The sequence below is a fragment of the Desmodus rotundus genome, chromosome 2 (assembly GCF_022682495.2).
Source record: "Desmodus rotundus isolate HL8 chromosome 2, HLdesRot8A.1, whole genome shotgun sequence".
NCBI lineage: Eukaryota > Metazoa > Chordata > Mammalia > Chiroptera > Phyllostomidae > Desmodus > Desmodus rotundus.
In genome coordinates this window covers 59,819,316-59,843,417 of record NC_071388.1, presented here as the reverse complement: position 1 = coordinate 59,843,417, position 24,102 = coordinate 59,819,316, and the positions used below count along the sequence as shown (strand labels likewise).

The 24,102-nt window shown below is 41.6% G+C and overlaps 1 protein-coding gene across 9 annotated transcripts in view; it reads right to left on the bottom strand.

Annotated features, from left to right (window-relative positions):
* Positions 1-181: 181 nt before the first annotated feature.
* MED12L (mediator complex subunit 12L) overlaps positions 182-24,102 on the bottom strand; it is a 313,958-nt gene continuing 290,037 nt past the window's right edge. For 7 of the 9 annotated variants that reach the window (XM_045199938.3, XM_071220601.1, XM_071220598.1 and 4 more), the window contains 6 exons: positions 22,649-22,738; positions 20,747-20,976; positions 18,976-19,132; positions 16,293-16,370; positions 4,573-4,654; positions 182-2,060 (listed from right to left, as the gene is read on the bottom strand). In XM_045199938.3, the coding sequence (XP_045055873.2) occupies positions 2,008-2,060; positions 4,573-4,654; positions 16,293-16,370; positions 18,976-19,132; positions 20,747-20,976; positions 22,649-22,738 (690 nt within the window). In that variant the 3' untranslated portion in view covers positions 182-2,007. The remainder of the gene's footprint in view (positions 2,061-4,572; positions 4,655-16,292; positions 16,371-18,975; positions 19,133-20,746; positions 20,977-22,648; positions 22,739-24,102) is intronic. The other 2 variants (XR_011650864.1, XM_071220599.1) reach the window with 2 other exon arrangements.

The window sequence follows — 24,102 nt, the reverse complement described above, 5'->3', positions numbered from 1 at the left end:
AACACTCATTCTTGAAACAGTATTACTGCTGTTTGCAATACAGAGCTACAGAAATATATGGTTCACACTGAAAACCGACATTTTAAATACCAATAACTCTTAGAAAAAAAAAATGATCAGGACGGAACAGGACTCACTCACTAGGCACAACATTCGCAATTCGGTTGTTTTGCCAAGGCAGTCATTATATGGATACATTACTTGAAGAAAAATAGCCTCGTGAACACTAAGTATGACTCTTAAGAGGAAAAAAGTAAAACCCTGATATACAAAACCAGTTGAAATGTAAAGATGCATTTTCTGAAAGCAGATAGAATATGTTAATTTAGTGACAAGAATGGTCTTTAATGTTTTGGCAAAGTCTTTTCCAGCCCAGAGTAAACACGAAATGAGCAGGCTGGAGCGGAAGAGTTTCACAGTGTACAAAGCAGTCACATGGATGCTGCCACAGCAAAGAAGCGGACACATGTTTGAGGTCACTCGCATGAGTCAAACTTTGCAATGAGTAACTCACCTAGGAAGATATAAATTATTTATACAATGCTTTGCAAAAGAAATGATCTACTAAAGTTGTACTAGTTACATTGAAAAAAAGTAGTTCTACATGGTTTGCTCATTATAGACAAATCTATTCACAGTTTGCGCGACTACATAAACATGTAAAATCATATGGCAAAAGAAAATGAATTAACAGAGAACATGGGAAAAAAATCCCCCACATATGTTTTAAAATGCCCTGCCATTTTCACATTCAAAATTTTATGCATCTAAATCTAAAAAAATATTATATGGAATACTCTTAAGTTACACAAACTGATAATAATTTACTTGTCTCTTTTTACTCTAATAGGAGCAAATTACCACGTACTTGAACAAAGTTAAAATAGTTACTATTTCTTTATAATAAATTTGATGTATAATTTACTTTACTTGTGCTTTTTGCACCAATTTATAAATACAGTATATGCAATACACAACCAAGACTGACACCAATATTAATAATTAAATTCAAAATAGCAAATACTTACCATATAAAATAAACAGCAAATACATCTTTTAAGAAAACCAGAGCCTCTGGACTTGGAGGCCAGATTCTCTGGAAACCATGTCAAATTTGAGCACTGTGGAATCTCAGGCCAGCTGCGAGATTTTTTTTCTCAAGTTGGCGTAAGGTTCGGGAGAACCAAAAGCGGACAGAGTCATTTTTGCCAAACCCGGCAATAAAGAATTAGAACAATTCCATCGTGGTTCATCCGGGCCTTCATAACCTACAGGCCACTCCTTCACAAAGACCCTGTTGGCGAGCTGGCCACTGCACACTAAGTGCAGCGACTTCTGCTGGGCTTCCCCACGTCTTAGGGGGGCTCTCACAGAAGCCTCGGTTTAAGTTCTTGGTCTAAGAAGTTTAAATACTAAGCAACAATCTGTTTCAGCACCTTTTGACCACAACGAAAGCAAAGAAAAATCCTACATAAATAAGGACAAAGTTTATAAAGTGCTTATGAAATTACAAACATTTCCAAATTAGAGTGATGTGAATAAATGTCCATTTCACCATCCAAGGTGAATGCAGAATGAATGGGTCACTTTTCAGTCAAGAACTGACATGCCTTTCAAATCAGTGGTTTGGTCCGGCACAGTTTGAAAATTAAAAAAAAAAATTAATGGATATGTAAATATTTTGTATCTACCATAATTCATTCTTTCTGTAACTATGAGATTCAAAAAAGCACCAGTTGCAAAAAGTCTGCTACCAAACCTCCTGGAGTAGGCCCACAGGGTACACATTTTCAAGCCTACTTTAAAGCTGAAAGCAACAAAACCAAATCACGCCTCCTTCTCTGCTTTTTGTTTAAACACCTTTGTACGAAGTGTAGCATAAAACAGAAGAAAACTTCAAAGAAATGAAAGAACAAAGGGACATTTCTAAAGACGACTAATGCATTGAATTTGACATTCTGTTTTTCAGTGAGAACATAAAACTTCTTGTCTTGTCTCCTTCCCGAGTCAGAAGTGTGGAGGATGCCCATAGGGAGTCACTCCTTGCTGTGGCTGGTTACCTAGTGAGAAAAATAAATTCAGATAAAATTGTAGGTGCAAACTTATGCCCCAGATAGACGCTACCCCTTTTGCCACTGTTCTCAGTCCCGGCCTGACTGACTGGCCGGGATCACTGCTGGCCTGGAGACCCTAGAGGCGTTAACGCGGCAGCTGAATTCATTCTGCAGCAGGGCCAGCTCTACATCCGAGTCCTGCACCTGCCCACACACGGCTCGGATGAGGGTGTTTGGTCTCTATTTCTGAACTGAGAAACAAGTCAATACTAACATACAAAAGGACTGTAAGTATCACGAAGCACTGAAAGTTCTCAAGATTTTTATAAAAGCACACTGATAGTTTTGCCTAAATGTAAACATTGTAAGAGCTTGAAACTGGATAATTTTCTGCAAATGGCCAAAAGACACATAAGAGAGAATTGTGCACGAGTGTATGCAAGCGCCAGAGCAGCTCTGTGTTGACTCAAGTGTGTGCCTAGGCACATACATGTGTGTGAGCACGCCCCCCCCCCCCACAGAAAAGTAAAGAGCACGCACAAAAAAAGAAACAGCCACTGCTTGAACAACTCTGGTGGGACTATTCCCATCCAGAGGCCCCCGTCACATGGTCCGTGATAGAAAAGGAGCCCTCTGGAGTTGTGCTGTGGGCAGCTCAGCTCAGCTGTCGTTAAGCAGCCAAGGAGGTGGGCATAACTGCTAGTATCAGGCAGCAGGGTACACACAAGAGCACTTTGGAGGCATGCAGGTTTGGTTCTAGGCCACTACAATAAAGCAAGCACCGCGATAAAGCGAGTCATAACATTTTTGCGGTGGGGGGTCTTGCCTTCCATTTGTAAACCTGTAAAGCATGGTAAAGCTAAGCACAATAAAACAAGGTGTGCCTGTGTGGGGGTTAAGAGTGGGCTCTGGAAGGAGACAGTCTGAGTTCAAGTCCCAGCTCCGTCCCTTACTGTCAGCTGAGTAACCTTGGGCAAATGAGTCAATGTCCCTATTCTTTAGTTGTCTCCTCATCTACAACACTGAAGCAGGGACAGCATCTAGTCTCACTGCAGAGGCAGGGGGCAGGGTTAGAAATTAGGTGAACTCATGAATGGCAGTAAGAGAGCCTGAGTCCCAGAAAGCGCTCTGTAAATGATGGCTGAAAAAACAGAAGCTGCGACTCCTGAGCTCTGAGAAACAGGAAACAAGAGTACATATGCTCCCTAAGTAGGTAAGACTATGTAAAAATTCTACGTACATATTTCTAAACACTAGGAAAAAAATCTAAAATATAAACATGCTTTCTTACCCTTAAAATTATATTGTCTCTTTAAGCCATATAAAAATATAAACTCTAGAATTAATGAAACAATGAAATTTTAATTACACATTTGTTTCATAGACCGCACCTGTTAAAAAGTAGTTGCAAAAAAAGATTGATTGAAATTAAATGAGGCTATAAGGGGAAAATATTTTAAAAGAAAAGTAAGATCTTGGCTATGCCCTGGTAAATGAAACACAAGAGGGGCGTTTCATTTCCCAGGAGGTTGGTACGGACGGCAGCCAAGCAGAGAAGAAAGATGAAAACCAAGCTGCCCCTCAGCCATAAGCTGCCCCCTTTCCTCACAATATCCTACTAGTCACATGACAGCCTTCAGGACGGGCTGCTCTTAACTCTGCTCCCCAGACACACAACCCGAGACTGGGAGAAACTGCTACTGTCACTCTCACTTCACGGATGAAAAACTACACGATTTGGATAATGGTGGTGAACTTGGCACCGGAAAGTAGGTCTCCTGACTTTCCGGCTTTGCATCAGAGAGGCTGGCTCCCATTTCTAAAGGAATTTCCTGTCCTGTGACTGCAGCACAGGGGCGACTGGATTCACAGAAGCACGCCACCGGCACCTAGGTGAGGTGGTTGAAAGGGGCCGGTGGTGTGCACTCGAGAGAGGCAGCACAATTTTAAAAATCACACCACAATGCAGGCAGGAGCGCTGGGGAAGAACACCGCCCTGCTGCGCTGCCTGCGAGACCACGGTACAGGTGTTGATTTCTCTCAGTTGTTATCAGGGAGGGTGGGATGGCTCGGTGGTAAGAGCAGTCCCAGCCCTGTGACCAGGAGGCAGGTCTAACGCTGGCCTCTGTCTATTGATGCCCTTTGGAGGCCACCCAACCCCCTCATCAGTGCCCGTGAGAGCATCCGCTGGCTTGTCCTCGGTCTCTGTCCCTTCCAGCTTTATAAAGAGCGTGCCTGCAGTTCCACAGGGATCCCCCGAATGAAAAGAAACATTTCCAGGTTCAGACGGAACCAACAGGAAAAGAGCCTCCCTGAACTAAAAAAACAAACAAAAAAAAAGATTGGGGATTTTCTAGGCAAAGCACCATTCCAACTAAAACCGAACTGAAACAAAACGAAATGAAACGCCTTGGACTAAACCACGGATGAAATGGTGTCACGGGAGGCAGTGCCGTTTGGGGAGGCACCACTTGCGTTTTGCCTGTGTGCTCGTTCTGAACTTCCTGAGGGTACTTACTGGAGAGCTGCTTCTGGAGCTGGCGCACCAGGGCGGCTGTCTGCTGCTGCTGCTGGGTCTGCTGCAGGCCCGGCCTAGGGAACTGCAAGGTGACAGGAGAAAGAGGGGTCAGCCCCGTGCGGCACAGCCTGACTCCCAGGGTCACAGTCTGGAAAGTTACTTCGAATACTTCAGGGCAACGGTGCCATGTCCAGTGCGCGTTCGTTAATTTTCATGTATACACTGGTGTACATCTGGTGGACACCTGACGTGTCCAGTCCACTTAAAAGCCCTCTCCCTGGTTAGTAGGCATTTATTTGAAGAGTCCTGACGAAGGAGTCCACACTCTGATGGCAGCCCAGTGGATCAAATACTCTTCCTATCTCCCCCTTCACCAGCTGCCTGGTTATTATCATCATATTATAAACCGTTTCCGCTGGCACAATGCAAGCTTTCGGTCTGGGGACTCGTTCAAGCACCGCAGGCCCTGCCTTGCAGGAGGAGAGACAGGGACAGCCTGAAGCAGAGCAAGGCTGTACCGTCTAGCCTGTTGGGGACTCCGCCCTCTCACCTGAAGGAGTACGAAGGTCGACCTCTAGGCCTGTACCTGGGCCAGCCTGGCCAGGTGAGGTGCGAGGGTGTACATTCTGAGGACGCATTCATTTCCAGGGCCCAGTAAGTGCAGGCACCCAGGGCCCCCGTGCTCTGGTTCTAGCCATTGAATTGATACAAGAAATTGTGGTGGTAAAAGCAAAATTATTTTGATTAAAATCACTGGTAATGCTGATTTACTTTTTTCCTTACCCTTCAAATTTCAGACTGTCACGCCTTGCTTCCCTTTCTTGCTCCCCCTGTCCCCCCACTTTCTACCTGGCTTATTGCGGATGTAACAGAGAAGTGTTCTTATCCAAGGCTATTCCGATCCCATGCACAGCAGCACTGCGCTGGCTCTCTCTCCACAGACCACTCCCCGCCCCTCGGTGTGCTGCCCACCAGGCTTCCTGGATGGAGGTCGCCAGGCTTGCCCCTGGCCTCTGACTTCCAGATGGGGAGGGGCACGCCTTGGAGATTGCAGGGCAGGAGCAGAGTGAAGTGGGGAGGGAGCAGAGCAAAGTTTTGTTTCTTGCCAATTTCAGTCACAATGGGTCCCTGCTGGTGGAACACATCTCTCTGGGACAGTGACACCCCCTGTCAGCAGCCCTCTCCATTTCCCTCCCTCTGCTTGCCCCACAGAGCCCAGGGAAGTAACTGTGTCCAGCCCTAGGCGCTTCATCATCCCTAGTTTCCCCAGCCCTGCCTCTACCTCTGTAAATAGTTTCTTTAAAAACCTCAATTACCCAAAATGACGGAAACATGTATTTCTTCCATAGAGATTGCCAATATGGCAGAAAATAGCCCAGGATTATAGGTTAGGGTTGCCCAATTTAGCCAATGAAATATAGAATACTCAGTTAAATGTCAATTTCAAATAAACAATTTTTTTTTTAGTTCTAAGTACATCCCAAATATTGCATGGGACAAATATCACATTTAGCATAAGTACATCCCATGCAATATTTGGAACATAATTCTAGGGTTATTCATTGTTTACCAAAACTTCAAATTAATTTATCTGGCAACCCTAATTACAGGCATTCCCGGGTTGATTTTGTTAAAACTGAATATTTGGCACAACACCTGGTTTCAACTGATTCTCTCCCACTGGGTCATGAGTGGCTTAAGGATAAAGCCCTGGGTTGTCTACTGAGGTATCCCTAGTGCCAGGCACCCAGTGGGTAGATGCTCAGCAAAAATGAACAGAATGACTAACTCTGAAGTGCCTTCAATTTCCAAACCTTCTTAATAACAAGAAAGGCACACCTGCACCAAAGTTACTATTTTCCTTGACGCATGGAAGGAAAAATAGCAGCTCACCATTTTTTCCCATTGTCCTAAGAGGGGAAAAAGAAAACAAAAATCCTCCTTTCACTGACGTGAAAATGTTCATGAAATATGAAGTAATTTCTTTTCTATCCAGTGGTTTCTACGCTTATTTGGAAACAAAACCTGTTCATGTGACAAAAACTAATACGGTTTCAAGTGCCACGCAGTGTTCTAGACATGACATGTGTACAGCCCCCCATCCAACCCTGATAAGATAATCCCCATCCTCAGTCTCTTACATGAGACCCTGGGGCAGATGTGTTTCGGGGTCAGTGCACAATGATTTACTATGAAACATTCCCAATATGCAAACCAAGCAAGGTCCAGGACAGTACTCCATGATCAAATGTTTGAAATTCTGTAGCAAAAGACACCAATAGTCGTAGCAGGTAAAATAAATAAAAAGAGCTTCATGTCTGTTCAAGGTAGCTTTTGCTCCCAAATTAATCAGGTCCAGTTTAGTTATTCAATGAGTTATACATAAAGTTTCCCTTTTCACATGTTTCTGAATTTTGGAATCAGATCTAAGGAACTTGGAACCATTAATTCTATCCTCCTCACTTCATGGACTGAGGAAACTGAGGCTCTGGGGGTTCAGTCACTTGTCCATGATCCTTCTAAGTTTTGGAGCTGGAATTCAGACTATGCTTCTTGAGTCCAGAGCTCACCATCTTAACCACAATCTAGTGCTATCCTTAACTGGAATATGAGCTTCCAAATATTAATTTTTCTGGAAATAATCACAGATTCTAAATGGTCGACTGCAAAAATGTCTAATCTTATCAGCTGATTAAGGTACACAATGCATAAATGTTTCACATTTGTTCCTTCAACAAACAGGTGCCTTCTCTGTGTTTATTTAAAGTCTGCTTCAAATAGATTAATTCTTAGAATGAAACTCTATAGTGATCGCCTCAGATTCTTTGTTCTGAGGGGCCAAGGCGCCTGGGAAGGCGGTGTGTGGGGCACAGGAGCGCAGGCCCCCATGTGGGTGTAAGTGTATGTGGGGGAGTGGTGGGTGGTCTGCTAGGTGGCCTTAAGAGATGAAATTCCTGGGAAGACCCCAAGACTCTGTTGGGGTATCTACAAAGTCAAAACCATTTTCATAATACTAAGAAATTATTTGCTTTTTCCACTCATTCTCTCAGGGTGCACAGTGCAGTCTCCCAGAGGAAACATAATGTGATACTGTAACAAACTGAATGCCTTTTTAAGTCAGACATTAAAGAAATTTTCAAAAAAGTAAAACGATGTCATTCTTCTAATTTTTTATTTTGAAATGTATTTTAATGCAAGTAGTTTTCATTAAAATGTTATTTGTGTTCATATGGAGTATTTTTGAAATTGTCAAATATTTTTATTACTTTAAAAAATTTTTAAAAACATTTTATATATTTATTTGGAGAGAGAGGGGAAGAAAAGGAGAAAGAGAGGGAGAGAAACATCAGTGTGTGGTTGCCTCTCATGTGACCCCCACTAGGGAATGGCCTGCAACCCAGGCATGTGCCCTGACTGGGAATCGAACAGGCGACCCTTTGGTTCTCAGCCCGTGCTCAATTCACTGAGCTACACCAGCCAGGGCCCAAATGTTTTTAATATGTTTTAATTTCTAATATCACACAAAAGCTCTTGGGGTCCACAACTTTTGAGTGTGAAGGGGTCCTGAGGCCAAGAACTTGGAGAGCGCCAGCAGGAGTCTGTGGGCTGGGTCTATACTGTATGTTCAGTCACAGTGTTTCTCTCAACACCACCCAGCAACTGATTTTAACTGGCTTTAATTTGTACATGTATGTGAGCAGGCAAGATACTGCACGTGCAATTTTTGTGGGTCCTAGAACACATCCTCCCAGAGAAAGAGAGGGTGCCACAAACTTCCCACAGAAACCTCACTGCTGAGCATTTCACAGCAAGTCACCGAATATCTGGAAGAAACTGGACCCTGGCTGTGGCTGCAGAACACAAACCACTGGGGAACTTTAAAGAATCACCCTCCTAGGCTCCTCCCCAGACTTCCTGAATTAGAATTTCTGGGGCGAATGTGCTGAAAATCTGTATTTTTAAAGTGGTCCTCCCATATGATCTGATGCTTGGTTAGATTTTGGAATCACCCCTCTCTCACAGTAGTGAGAGAACTTCATGGTTTCTCTCACCTCTGTGCCTTTGCAGATGTTAAGCTTTTCAGAATAGCCTTCCTCCCCTTTCATCTGCCCTGCACACTCCTAAAAAAGAAAAAAAAAAAAGACCCAGCCTTCAACAGTCAGCTTAAGTTGTCAGCTACTCCCTCAGGCATTTGAAGAGTGAATCACCACTCTTGCACCCTGGGTGCTACAAAGATGCCTCCATAATCAGCCACAGTGCAACAGGACAGCTGCCTCTCCCAGCATTTGGGGTTTTGAGCTCCTCAGGGTAGGAGCTGGGCTGTGCTCCTGCTGCAACCACAGGGCAAAGCACAGGGCTCCATGATCTCAGTCAGGTGGAATGGGCCAACAAGGCACAGCCACTCCCCAGTAAACACGTTCTCCATTGAATTAAAAAAAATTCATTAAAATGTATTTTTGATGTATTCTGACTGATCCCTAAATGTCTACTTTGACAAAACACATTTGCTAAGAACATGACATTTTCACTCAATCATTACTAAGGGAAATGCATCACTGATTACAGTAGTACTTTCTATTTAATAAGTGCCACTGAATCTTCTTCGTCTCGGAAAAGCTGACTTCCTTGGGGTCAGGGACGACCAGATCAACAGGCTTATTAGGAGGATGAACTAAGGTATCTACCACGGTTATTTCTGTAATCCGGTCATTTAATAAACAGTGACTGCTTTATAACTCGGAGGGTGGGGGGAAGCCAATGTTTTAAAGCTTTCTGTTAGCATGGCTTCCAGGTCACACACCTGGGACACCAGAGTTTAAGATTAAAAAAATGACACATCAGGATAGGGTAAACATTGCTTTCTGAAAAGCTAGAAGCAGCTTTAAAGAAAATCATGGCCTGTTAACATATTTAGTTGAGTTAATTTAATCATATTAACTCACAAGTGTTAAAGTATCTTTCAAGTCAAGAACTATAATTTAGGCCCTGACTAGAGAGGCCAAATATAATTTTCCAGCAAAGGCACCTCTGTTTCTTTCCAGATGCTCTTCTTTCACAGAAGAGTACAAAAATAAGCAAATGACCGCACAGGCACTGATATTAAGCCAACATCAGATTTAATTTGTAAGCACGAGCTTTTCTTACACTTCCTTACTCTTTACAGAAAAGCTCTATTTTATGATGAGATCTCTTGAAAAAGTGCCCATTTCTGTACTGTTAGTTTTGACTTCTAGGTACCCTTTAAAATTTTTTTAAGCCCTTGCCCAAAGATGCATTTATTGATTTTAGAGAAAGAGGAAAGGAGGGAGGGAGGGAGGGAGAGAGAGAGGAGAGAGAGAAATATTGATATGAGACAGAAACATTGATAGGTTGCCTCCCATTCATACCCTGACCAGGTATCAAACCTGCAACCTAGGCATGTGCCGCAGCTGGGGGTCGGAACCTCAACCTTCCGGTGTATAAGACAGCTCTCCAACCAACCAACTGAGCTACCTGGCCAGGGCTCCTAGGTACACTTTTTATATCAGTGACCAACCTGCCCATGTGGGTGCTGACAGTCATTGTCCCACATGTCCCAGCTTGTCAACAAGGGAGCAGACTGACAAGGGAGTAGTCAACAAGCAGTGAACAAACCCTACTGCCTTTCAAGGCTCATCACATTCAACCTCCCCATCAAGGCGTCCCAGACTCTCACATTCTTCTTGACCTGTTATGAGTTGAATTACATTCCTCACAAAAGACAGGACAGCATCCTAATCCTTAGTACTTCAGAATGTGACCTTATTTGGAGATAGGATCTTTACAAAGGTAATCAAGTAAAATGAGGTCATCAGGGTAGGACCTGATCCAATGCAATCGGTGTCCTTATAAAAAGGGGAAATTTCAGCACAAACACATGTATGGTGAGCACAGCATGGGAAGATGAAGGCAGAGATCAAGGTGATGTTTCTGTAACGCCGAAGATCGTCAGTAAACATCACCAGATGCCAGGGGCGTGGCACAGAACAGATTTCTCTCTCACAGCCCTCAAAAGGAGCCAACTCTGCTGATGCCCTGATCTTAGACTTCCAGAACCGTGAGGTAACACATTTCTACTGCTTAAGCCGCCGGGTGTTTGGTACTTTGTTACGCAACCTTAGCAAACTAATCCAACCTCTCTAGCTCCTCCATTATTTTCCATTTTCCGAGCTGTTCCAAGCCCTCTGGTTGCAGAAGGCATGCTTGGCACTTCATCAGTGTGCTCCATAACCTCTGGCCAGGGGTTATGTACACACTGAACAAGCACTGGCTGAATTAGACTGTGAATGGCACCAGACAGAGGTAGGGGAAGTCATGGGGAGGCGGCGGCTGTGGTACCACTACCACTTCTCCCCAGAGACGGTGTGACTCAGAACCCCCAATGAATGAGAGCTGGCTTCTCTTCGACAGCGAGCTTACCGCTCTGTCTCTAGCAGAAGAGACAGAAAACAAAGAGTGCTGATTGGCCCATAATGAGAATTGGATTTGCTGCTTATACTAAAAATCACTAAACATATTTATAAGGCATATAACAAATCTTAGTGGAACTGAAAAGGAACACCACCAAAAGATAAAAGAAATATAAAATTTTTCTTAATATTGTTGAGTCTTTGTGCTATTGCTGTTCTAAAGATATACTATTAGAAATAACTTTTTTCTCATACTTCTATTTTCTTTCATTGTAAGAACACACAAACACAAAAAGAGGAGTAGAACACATACCAAAATATCCCTAGAAGTACTATTTTTGAAATTGGAAGCAATCTAAATGTTCAACGGCAGGTGGGTTGGCTAAGCATTTGACAGCAGAGTGACACAATGGCCCAGTATCACAGCTACTGAGAATCACAAACATGTGGACTGTATCAATAAACTTAAAAGTATATGTAAAAAGGTGTGCTTTAAAAAGAAAGAAGTACAAATTGGCAGTTCCAGAATAGTCACGGGATATCTAAAGCACAGCACAGGGAATACAGTCAGTGCTACTGTAATAACCGTGTATGGTGCCAGGTGGGTGCTAGACTTATCAGGGGGATCGCTTTGCAAGTTATGTAAATTCTCACTGCTATGCTGTGCACCTGAAACTAATATAAACTAATATTGAATGTCAGCTGTAATTGACAAGTTAAAAAAAAAAGATCTAGTTTCCCCACTTTGTCCAAATGACTCTGAACTGAGATTTCCAAGGGCAACTACCCTGCCCTCGGTGGGAGTTGGCCCAGTCATGGTGAGCCAGGCTGTCGGACAGTCACCTGTCCGTCTGTACCGAAGGGACCTGGAGTTTCGTTGCCCTGAAGTTGCCCTTTGGGGATATTCACCGATTGATTTTCACCGATTTATTAAGAAACAAGACTCAGATGGGACCTTTGACCCTCCTCGCTTTTCTGCCCAAGAGATTTACATAGAGAAACCTGCTTCAGGGAGGACATCTCAGGCTGCTGCCTTAGCCTAATTTGATTAAGTATGGCAAATACGAGGGCTTCGGGCTGGGGCCTGTTAGCTGTGTCCCACTGTTCCTAAGCTGCCTAGCAAGGGTTTTCTTGCCCTGTAAGCTCCCCTCTTCCTCAACTACATGTAAATCATCCCCATTCTCACTTCTGAAGTCCAGTACCCTGGACCTCCCCTTCGCTCCTTTTCCAAAATGTCCTATTTCCCAATATTGCCTCGCTGTCTTTTGAATATCATGCCTATGTGAATTCCTCATGCACATGTATTAAAAAACTTCATTTTCTCCTGTTGAAAAACAACTAAGTGCTTTAAAAATTAATTATAATAATGGAAAAATCAAGATCATTGACATCTCGTAACTTCTAATTCTAAAATTCTCTGCAATGTACCACTCTGAGTGATAATTTAAATCTCCTAGCCCATTCTCAGACTTACAAAACGTAGAGTATTTCTGCCTTTGTAAAAGTAATTGCTGCCTAGAACAATACAGTGCTCAGAATAAGTCACTGTGCTCTTCAGGGTAGCTTTTCCTATCCAGTAAGACGGCTGGAATGGAATTTTTGGACACAATGGGAGAAGTCATGTGTTACGTTCTGCCAGCTCCGCTCCACGCCGGGGGTAGACATAGTTTGAGCTAGTCAGTGAAAAACAACTTACTGTACTAAAAAACTTCAGCACTGTCTTAGAAGTCAAAATCGAGTAAGTTTGACATGTATTCTTCACATATAATAAATTTATTAAATATTTATGAAACTATTAGATGAGTAAACTTCCTTAAATCAAATAGGCTTTAATTCTAGTATAACATGGAGATTGAGTCTCCTCTCAATTCTGCAAAAACTGATTCTCTGCTTCAAATTCTAATTAAATGTTTAAAGACTAATCCTCCCCAGCTCTGTAAAACTTTGCAATAGAATCAAATGTTTATTTTTTTTAACCTTTCCGAAACAACTATTATATTGTAGGTACTTAATATTCACATGGTGTTTTTGTAGCATTATTCTCTAAGAATAAAAATGATTTTATACTCTTAATATTTTATATATTTCCTATACATTATATTATAAACAAAGTAAAATAATGTTTAATAATCAGCGGATAAAAGGCCAAAGAGAAGGACTAATGAAGAAACTGTTAATGCCTGCCTAATTGCAGATGTCAATCCAAGGTTTTTGTTGAAATTATTAACTATTTTATAGGAACATGTACCTATAAATTAGTCAAAATTTTTGAAAAGTAAAACTCTTAGGATGGCAGTTATGTATTTGTGCGACTAAATAGATTTTAAATACATAAAAATACATGTATTAAATACAAAAAATAAATATATAGGTTACATTTATATATAAATTTTATTTGGAGCCACTATATGTGCATATTTCGTATGTGAGATGTTTATTTACATATATAAATCAAAGGTTTAAAAAAACAGCTAAAAATGTACAATATATACTCTATATACTCAACAGTAATAATATCAGTCCTACATTTAATGTTTGTTTTTTTGATTAAAGAAAGTATTATGTAACCATTTCCTTATTAGTAGTGGCTAGCCAAAACAGTTATAATTCTCAAATTAATGGGTTCCTTATAGTTGTTACTCTGTGCTCATTTATGAATTTGCATTAAATCTCTGAAAAGGTACAGTTATATCTATCTCCCCCAGCCCTTTACATAGTCTGTGCTGCCAACATGAGCATCACAGCAAAGTAAGTCTTTGTTTTAAATTAGAAAGAAAAAAAGGCTAAGGATTTGTCAGGTCACCATTAAATTATTCCAAACGGTCAGCCTGACAAAATTTGTATTTCTTGTCTTTTGTCAAAATACCACTAGAACGTTTTGGTGTGTGCAGAAACAAAAGATAAGGGCTACTTAAGCTTTTGTGCCGCCTCCTATACTCATACACCAAGTGAAAGGTTGATTATTAAATTGCCAAATTTAATCTAATTGAAGCCATATACGACCCCAGAATACTGGGTAAAGTTAGAGGGAGAATTTAAAATATTCTCAGTAGTTGCCCATCTTAAACTCAAAGAGTCAAATGTTGGGTTTCAGGAAAAAAAGTTAGTAAATCATTCTTCCTCCCCCCGACCCCCGGTCATTTAAAAACAGATTTAGGCAAGAATAATTTGTGCTAACACTGGAGGGTGAAGTCTAATGATTAAAAGAACAATTTGATTATATGAAACATCCTCATGAATTATTTGTTAACTACAAAAGTAAAATCAATAAATTTACAGTTAAGAAATCTTCTAGATCACCTAAACAAAGGGATTAAAGTAGTACCACCAACGTCTACCTTAATGTGATACATTGAGAAGCACACAATGTCACCTCTGATATTCCTGCCGAAAATGTATAATCCGAATCTAATCATGAGAAAACAGACAAATCGAACTGAGTAACATTCTACAAAGTCCTAGGCACCTCAAAAAAAAAATGTAATGTAATGTTGTGAGGACAAAAAAAAATAATAATAATAAAGCTGCAAGATGAAAGGTAACACGCATAAAATCTAAATGCGAAGTGTGGCCCTAGACCAGTAAAAAATCTGCAGTAAAGGACATTGTTCGTATTACTGGTGCAATTGGCACAATTTGCAAAAATGTACAGATGGTAGTTTTCCATTAATGTCACCAATTTCTTGATTTTAATTGTATCAAGGTTTTGTAAGAGGATGTCCTTGTTGCTGAAAACACACAAGTATTTAGAGTAAAGGGGCATGAGCCTGCAACGACTCAAGTGTACAGAACAGGAAAAAAGTGTGTGTGTGTGTGTGTGTGTGTGTGTGTGTGTGTAGAGACAGAGAATAATAAAACAAATGTGGCAGAATGTTAACAATTAGTGAACCTGGCTGAATCATTTACAGCAATACTTTGTATTATCCTTGCAACTCTTCTGTTAGTTTGAAATTATTACAAAATGCAAAGTGAAATCTTGTTCTTAGGAGAGATGTTAGAATCAGCTAGCAGTACCCCATCCAAAGGGCTCCTTTCCACATTTGTAAGGAGCAGTCAGCCAATCCCTGCTAATACACCTGTGATGGTAAAGAAAGCAGACAGTCTGTGAATGTTTATGTATCGCTCTACTCAAAAAGGATTTTGAAGGTGGATTGCAGTAAATGTCATAGACACATTTTAAAAAAAGCAGAGCAAACAACCCCCACACAACAACAACAACAAATTCATAATAAAGAAGAATTTCTTTAAAAATGGAGAGCACACCGACCAGGCGGAGGCTTGTCAAATGCATACGGAATGTCCTGTTCCGGCTGGCCATGTTCCCTCAGCAGTCCTACCCGGGCACTGTCAGACCTGTACCACCTGACTCTACTCTGATGCCTCCTGATGCACTACAGCCTGGCCATGCTGCTCCTTCTTCATTACGAGTTGTGAAACCACCCACATTCAAATCCTGCCTTGAAAAGAGACCCCAGATTCCCAAAGTGTCCGACGTGCAGTAGCCGGCTCCTCTTAGGCAGAACTCACACACAGCTCATGCCGCTGAATTACCTTCAGAGTAAGTACTTACTTTTACAATGAGTACTTTTTTCCAATTTTTACTTATTTCTAATACGTAGCAAGTGATGTGACCATTGATAGTAGTGATAAAATGTTCTCTTCAGAATATACTTAAGTAAATAGAAAAAGAGGCAAAAAAGAAAAGAGGCAATCGTACGTCAACAAAAAAGTAGGGACGTGGCCCCTGCCAAAGTGAAGGCTGTGTAAACCGAGGCTTGCGGTCGGCCGCTGATGCCGTGCTTTACAAAGCCAGGGGAGCCAGCCACACAACGGTAAGTCACTCGACAGTTCTCGCAGCGAATGCTAACTAGCCGAAATCAGTATTTCTCTTACATCAGTCAAGACAGCATTTTAGACTTTAAGCTTATAGTAAAAATTCAAAGTAAGATAATCTTCTAAACATATGTGTAGTAACTTATCATTTCAACATTGTTTAGAAAAAACATAGTTGTGTCTGAATACACATATTTCAATCCACTGAGAAGTCTGGAAAGGCTTGAAGAGGAAAAATGATACAACGTATTGACACCCAAATAGTGTTGTGCAGAGCTTTGTATGAAAACCAATATGCCGACTACGCCACCAGTACAATCCCTCTCTAGTAAAAATCTGGGAAAACTGCTAGGGTAGATTTAGGCTATTTTAACTTTTAACGATATTACGGGACATGAAAAAGCAAAGAGACTTTAAAGAAAACGCCCACACGCATGACTCCGAAGCACCAGGCCTTACCAAAGGCTGCTGGGGCTGCATTGCTTGCAGACCGAGGGACTGGCTCTGGGGCTGCGAGGACGGTGGGGGCTGCTGCATCTAGGAAGAAAGAAAAAGGATTACATACTTAATCAGAGGGGGTTAATATTCCAATCTCCTCTTCCCACCTGCTTTTTATTTAATTATGTTGCTGCAACAAATATAACATACACCGGCCTCCTCCCTTGCTGCCTGGCCAAACATTGTTCCTCTTTCAAGGGAAGACCTAAATCTGCTCATCGATGGAGCCTCTGGGATCACTCCAAGCCCCAGGCCCTCTTCCTTTGGTAGCCACAGCACTGTCTGCCCACCCTGCGCCGTTCCAGGACAGCCCCTGCACTTACCCAGGGCCCCTTCCATGTCATCTGCCTCACCCCTATTTCATCCTGTCTTGTACCACCAGGTCAGACAAGGACGGCTCAGTAGGTGTCCTTTCTTTCTCTATGGTATCTGGATGGACTTTTGAAGATTAGTTTGTTTTTTTAAGGAAGATGAAGATGAAAATGAAGACAGAGAAGGAGAATGAGGAAACAGAAGGTGTTGTTCTTGAAGATTATATTTTTTTAAAAAAGGAAGTCAAAGATGTGGGAAGTTCTGGCATAAATTATGAGAATAAAATCATAACTTGTGTCTGTGACAAAGTTGGCTCAAATACACTAACTCTTGGAAAACACTTCCAAGCCAGAGAAGACACACGGAAAATGCCCAGGAAAATATGAATAGGTGGTTTGTCTCAAAGACCTTTCAAGTTCCCTCCACGAAAAACACTTCGTCTTGATGATGACAGAACCAGACCTCTTTTCCTCTTTTGCATTTTCCAACTTGGTTTGTGTACCATCTTTCAATTTATTTGTCTTCTTTAGGGCAAGGTAATTAGGGACTATTGCCAGATGGCATTGCTCACTAAGCCATAGTGCTCACGGACGTGGAACCCAGCAGAGGTCTGGACGGGTCTCTCCCAGTGTGAACACTGCTGCCTGGGCTAGAAACACAGGGATTCCAATATGGAGCCAATTTTCCATTTCGCTCTCTGTAACTTCTTCCAGGAAAAATCAACCCAACTTCATAATTATTAATTGATTACAAATCACCAGAAAAGGAGTAAGTGTGATTCTGATTCAAAAGCAAATCACTTCTTTTACTTCTAGGGAATGTGTTTTTTTTTAAATATATATATTTATTGATTTTAGAGATTGAGAGAGGAAGGGGAGAGAGAGGAAGGGGAGAGAGAGACAGGGAGAGAGAGACAATGATTTGTTGTTCTACTTATTTATGCATTCATTGGTTGCTTCTTGTTATGTGTCCTGACTGGGGATCATACCTGAACTTTGGCACATTGGGGTGATGCTTTAACCAACTAAACAACCCGACCAGGGCCAGGAATGCATTGTTAATGAAAAAAATTACTAGAAAGACATATGATGCTTATTGGGGTAAAAAAGTGCATATTAATCAATATGGAAGATTTTAAGTTTGCAGCCTTAAAAAACACCAATGTAAGATAGAAAGCCATAAATAAATAATGTAATAATTTTCCTCAGTGATTTGAAACTGCAAAATTTCAAAGTAGAGGAAAATGTAAGTATTAGTTCTGGGTGAAGCCGTGCAAGTTCCTCCCTTCCCATGCGGGTTACTCCTCACTGACCTCACACCGAGGGAACAGCCCTTGGCAGATCCTCCTTTTTCCCCTTTCTTAGTAACACATAAAATGACAGCGCATCTCAGTTGGATTGCTGGTACAATTAGAGTACACTGTAGACTAGGGGTGTCAAAGTCACTTCCACCGGGGGCCACGTCAACCTCGCGGTTGCCTTCAAAGGGCCGAATGTAATTTCAGGACTGTATAAATGTAACTACTCCTTAACAGTTAAGTGAGAGTTCGGCGCTGCCGCTGGGTGGAAACAAGGTGCTGGCCGGGTAAAACAAGGTGGAGGGCTGGATTCGGCCCGCGGGCCTTGTGTTTGCCACCCGTGCTGTAGAGACTCGTCGGGCAGTATTTAATGCAAGAACATAGGACAAACTTATACATAATGAAGACAAGTGGACACTGGGTAGTAAACATAATAGCCTTTATTTCTTAAATGAGGAAGTTAGAAGCAAGAATGTGTCAAGGGGAGGAACCCTTTATCTAGGAGACTCAACATTTATTTCAAATAATGAAAGAATAGCTTTCTGAATTCTAACAGTCAAGATGGAACATCCCTGTGAAAATTCTACTTATATAACACCAACTTCACAGCCTAATCAGACCAGAGGTACTACAGAAATTTTTTGGATTAAAGACCCCTCTAGAAGCCTGATAAAAGCTCTGGAAAGCTTTTTTAAAAAATTTCTTTAAACAATATAAGAAATTTTGCATTCAAATTGCCTGGCCTCTCATTAAATAATGACTGATTAAGTGTGGCTTATATTACCAAAAGAAAGGCATCCAGCTACCTCGAACCTTGGTGAAAGGGGAAGGATGCTCTGTAAAATGTACCCCCCTGCCCGTGACCAGGTAGGAGCACAGAGTAAGGAAGACCCTGGCCAAGTTGAAACTAAATTACACCAATTTAGGTCCCACTGACACACACACAGGGTTCCTTGGAACTTGGCAATTAAAGTCTGAAGTGCCTGTTCCTTCTCATGACCCAGCATGTGTTGACCTCACCTACCAGCCCCATACCTGGAGAAGCCTCTGCTGTTGTCGCACCTGCGGCTGTCTGGGCCTCATGGGGTCCTGAGGCAGCGGCACCGACGGAAGGTTTGGATGCGCGGAAGTCAGCACCGCATCGATTCCTCCGCCCATCAGAGGGCTCTGCTGAAGGGACTGATGATTCAGTCTGGCAAGAATAACGCAGCTTGTTTCAGGCCAAGCATACTGTCACATTTTAATCAGTGCCACCAGCAAGCACATCACACATGTTCACAGAGAAAGAACTGGTTCAATAATTACTTGTACAATTCAAACGCCATGAAGGCCAGTGGTTAAGATAATCTAGATCCCCAGGGATAGACAGGATCACTTGAAAAACAAAAAGCATGCTTACTACTTAAGGGAGAAATGCAATCACGTATAAGTTACTTTAAAAAAAATTAATAGCTTTCAATAACAAGTAACATTAATTGAGCATTTATTCTGGAGTAGGCATTGTGGTCAAAATGTGAAAGGTGTTATTTCACTGACTCCCCACAGCAGCCTTTTGAGGTCAGTAGTTTTGTTAACACCACTTTAAAACTGAGAAAACAGAGAGCTGGAGAATAACTCACGAGCAAATGGCACAGGCGGAATTTAAATCCAGAACTTTAGGGCTTTAAAGTTTAAATTCTTAGGCAATATGCAATGCTGCCATTTATGAGAAAAATAGTAAGTGTAATGTGTATTTTCCAATTTTATTTATTTTCCCAATTGTGCTACCATCAACATTGCCAACTTCCCAAACAGTGATTACTTGGAACTGACGTGCAGCCATTGATGACCCACGGAGCTAAGCTGATACCCACTACTGCACAAAATCTGCATGCAACTTGTCTCTTCTAGATCAATGCCGTCCCATGTAACTTTCTATGATGACTGACATGTTCTGCAGCTGTGCTGCCCACCAGCCACTGGCCACCAGGACTAGCTACATAATTTTGGGTCTCAGTGTAAAATAAAACTGCAAGGCTTCCAGATAGAAAATTAGAATTTCAAGAGGGTGACAAAAGAGTATTAAATCAAGCGTGGGTCCTTCTACGCCTGGCGACCTGTGTGACGACACTGGCCCCACATCTCCGAGGCTGGCCCTGCCGGCTCTACTTGTGGCTCCTGACCGCTTCGAATGTGACTAGGTAACTGAGGACCACAGTTTTTAATTTAACTCGAGTTTGTCTAAATTGAAATCGCTACATGTGGCTGATGGCTACTATAAGGTACAATGAAATTATACACCATGTCTAAGGGATCTGATTCAAGCAAGAACTAAATAACAGTCTTTCACAATCCTGCTTTGCCAACCATCCCTGGCGTGGAAAAGGTAAAAATTAAGATTTAACAAAAGTCTTATAGGCACCGTGTACACCGAGTATTGTAATCATAGAATTTATGGCTCTAATCAACATGTTCTAGTAAGGCACTGCTATTGATAATCAATGTTTGTTTTTTTTAAACTTGGGTATATTTAGCCAAAAAAAAACTTTTTGAAAGAGGGGAAAAGAAAGAACTCTAGAGCGAACACAGTGGTATCATCTATCACACCCATACTGTGGAAGATGTGAATCAAAACATAGAGGTCTTGAATGAAATAAACAAGATGGGCCATTGCTTATTTTGAATTTTTACCTGAGTGCTCATAAAAATAAGGTGATGTAATGCAAATTAAATGCAAATATGCAAGTTCATAAAAACAATATAAAGTGCCACTGCCTTGAAGAAGCATAACAAAGAGCCGTGCCCACTACTGCCATCACTGTGTCACCTCTGAGAGCCAGTCAAAGGCTGCAGGTACGGCGATGCCTGTTGCTGGACATAGCCACTCGGTGGCTGCTGCATCTGTCTGAGTCTCTCCATCAGCGCCGGGTTGGAGTGTGCAGCCGGATAGGTTCTGGAGTTATAGCTGGGAGACAGGACCATGCTGCCAGCCTGCTGCTGCGGGCTCTGCTGCAAAGGCATCTGTGTTCCGTACATTGTATAGCCCTGGGGCATGGTCTGCAGGCAGGCACAAGAAACAAAGTCAGTGTCTTAGTTTACCACCAGCTTTCCTATTGCTAAGATATTGATATATGTGGATAAACAAACCCAGGAGGAGTCCCCTCAAATCCGCTATTCTCAAATGTTCTTATGACTCCAAGTATGAAGAGGACTGTCATGGAGGCAGACAGGCTAACCAGAAAGCTAAAGAATGAACTAGTTACATAATGATTTATCAGAAAATGCAACTTAAGAATAAGAAAAGAAGAGAAAAAGAACCCTCATTTGGTTAAGAGATTAGTGTTAAGATCAGTCGATTATTTTGAAGGAAGAGCATGTTTCCTTGTAGACAAGCATCCATAGCTTTCATGCACAGATGGCATCAGTGTTCGACGGATCCCAAGCATCATTAATGTCATTTCCAAATTACCCAGGAAAACTACCCCCACTCATGTAAATAAAAATAATGGCGTACCCTCTCCTGGTATGTGACTATATATACCTCCCTGAATCTGATCAATGTGTCTCTGGTAACTAACCAGTTATTAAAAACAAACAAACACACAATTAATACCTTTACCAGAACAAGGATGGACCTGAAGACTATTCAATACCCTCTAGTCCTGGTTGGGCCGCAGCCCCTTTCAGTACTGTACCCATCACCTGTACCCTTAACTTTTCTATGCGGTATTAACATAACGTGACTGTTTCTCTAAATCTTGACAACTAATGTAAATGAAAAACCTGAGGTTCTGCTGGATCACTATCTATACTTTATAGAGTGGAATGCTGATCAGAGAAGAAGAGGACTGCTGTGCAAATCCTGAAAGCACCACATTCTCAGGTAGTGCAGTGGCCTGACTTGGAAGACAGAGTAACGTGTAGTGAACTTGCAGCAAGCAGCATGAGTGGAGCTGGGCTGTAGGGCTCAGTGCCTATGAAGGCCGGCCTCGTCCTCCTTTCTGTGGTGGACACAGTGTGAATTGTTAGCCACAACTTGCAGTCTTGATTATGGGAGGGATAGGATAAAAGTATATGGACGCAGAAAAAACAAAATTATTAGAAAAAAAATAGCTCCAGGTTTACATTACACTAAGGCGAGCCCACCATTTGTTGAGCAGCTGCTGTGTATCCGGTGCAGCACAGCGTAGTTCTACAGGTTGTCACAGTACCAGAGATTGGCCTCAATACTCACAATGGCCCCCCTGTTTCACAGAGAAAGGAACCGAGACTCACAGTAACTTGTACGATGTTACACAGCTAGTAAGTTACCAAGAATTTGGCCAAGGTCTGGTTCCACGGCCAATTATCTTCTTATTGTGCCATATTCCTCTTTGAAGCTATCTTTGAATATGACAAATTCAATCATGAATCACCTCATTATATATTATAACATAGTACTTTGGGACTGCTAAGTACTTCAATACCTGTGATCACCATTAACAGAAGTTTGGATTTACTTGTTTCTAATTCAAGAATTTTCTAGAATGTTGTGTGTTCTTTAATTAATCCTGAGACTCGTTCAACAATCATTTTTTTTTTTTTTGAAATGTCAATTAAAATCTGTAAACAGAAGGAGTAACTAAGTATTAGACCCCAGTAGGGAGTAGACACATTATTTACTTGGGTTTCCTACTTCAAACAAAGAGATTAAAAATCCCAGCAGCACCTATGAAGCAAATGTGGGTACCTGTGCTTGCTGCAGCCCTGGATACTGGGGGAGCTGTGGGGAGGGCCGTGCCTGGGCAGCAAAGAGAGCAGCCTGGTCCCCCGGCTGGCCCTGGAAAACAAAGCCAAGGGAACTCTGGATCATAACAGCAAAGACTGGATCTGAGCCCCTGGTTAATAACCCCAATAACCCCGACACCAAATGTCATTATGTGATACAGAACTTACACATTCCCAACCTGCACTCAATTTGATGTCTCATCAGTTTGCTGTATGTGTAGAGACTGCTGAACTTACTATGTCTTTCGAAGAAGACTACGGGCACCCCCAACAACAAGAGTACTGACACAAACGCTAGCTGTAATAATCACTGGTTTGCTCACCGGGGGCTGAGACAGTGTTCGTGCACACTCCAGCATACAGATGCCCCTTAGAGTAAAAGTCGTGAGCCCCCAATTGTGAAATCTGAAACCACGGAGTCCACCACTCTGTGCCCATAAAGAAAGAAGCATATGTGGTACATACAAATGCCATATACAAACTTCATACTTTTCAACAAAGTTTCTTTATAGTGACCTAAAATATGCCTATTTAGCCCCGTATTCAATGGATGAACTTGGTATCTCCCATGACTCTAATAATCAAAATATAATTAATAAAAATTTATTAACAATAGCAAATACAATTCTAACCAACTCCAATATAAAATAAAACCAATTAACATCTGTTCTACAACCTTAATTTAATATATTTTGGCCTTAGGAAAATAAATATATTCATAATAGTAGTATGTAGTTTATATTTAGTGTCAGAAGCTTCATGGAAGTTTGCAGTAATAACCAGAGGATGAGGTCTAGTTTCTGCCCATCCCTATGTTTTTTTAGGACCCACCAATTAAAAAGAATGGGGTTTATCCTAGCATATTTTACTATTGTTTTATATAATAGATGTCATCATTTTTTAAAGTGCTAAATTGTAGTTATATAAAACACTTTCATGTTCTTAGAAACTAGGATACTTATTTCTAACAGAGAGAAAGAGATAAACATTTAGCTTAAGATGTATTAAATATCTATTATATGCCAGGGACAGGGCTGCTTCTTCTTATTCCCATTTTCTGACAGGAACTCTGCAGGGAGGGAGCATTATCCCCATTTTGTTCAGCAAGGAAAAGCTAAGCTCCAAGAGCTTAAGCAGCTCTCGGCGAGTTCACGCAACTACACCTGGCTGAGTGAGCCACTGTGTGAAATCAGGTGAGTCTGACTCCAGAGTCCAGGGCTCTGTCCATTATGACAAAGATGCTTCTATGTGCCATGTTAAGGATGAATATATTTAAAACCCCACTTGGTGCTTATTATTTAGGGACATATGCCCTCTTAAATTCACCCCAATAAATAACCAAATGGAGACTCTCTAAGAAGACATTATAAATGTTGAAATAAAATGTATGCATCAGACAATAAAGCTCTTTCTCTG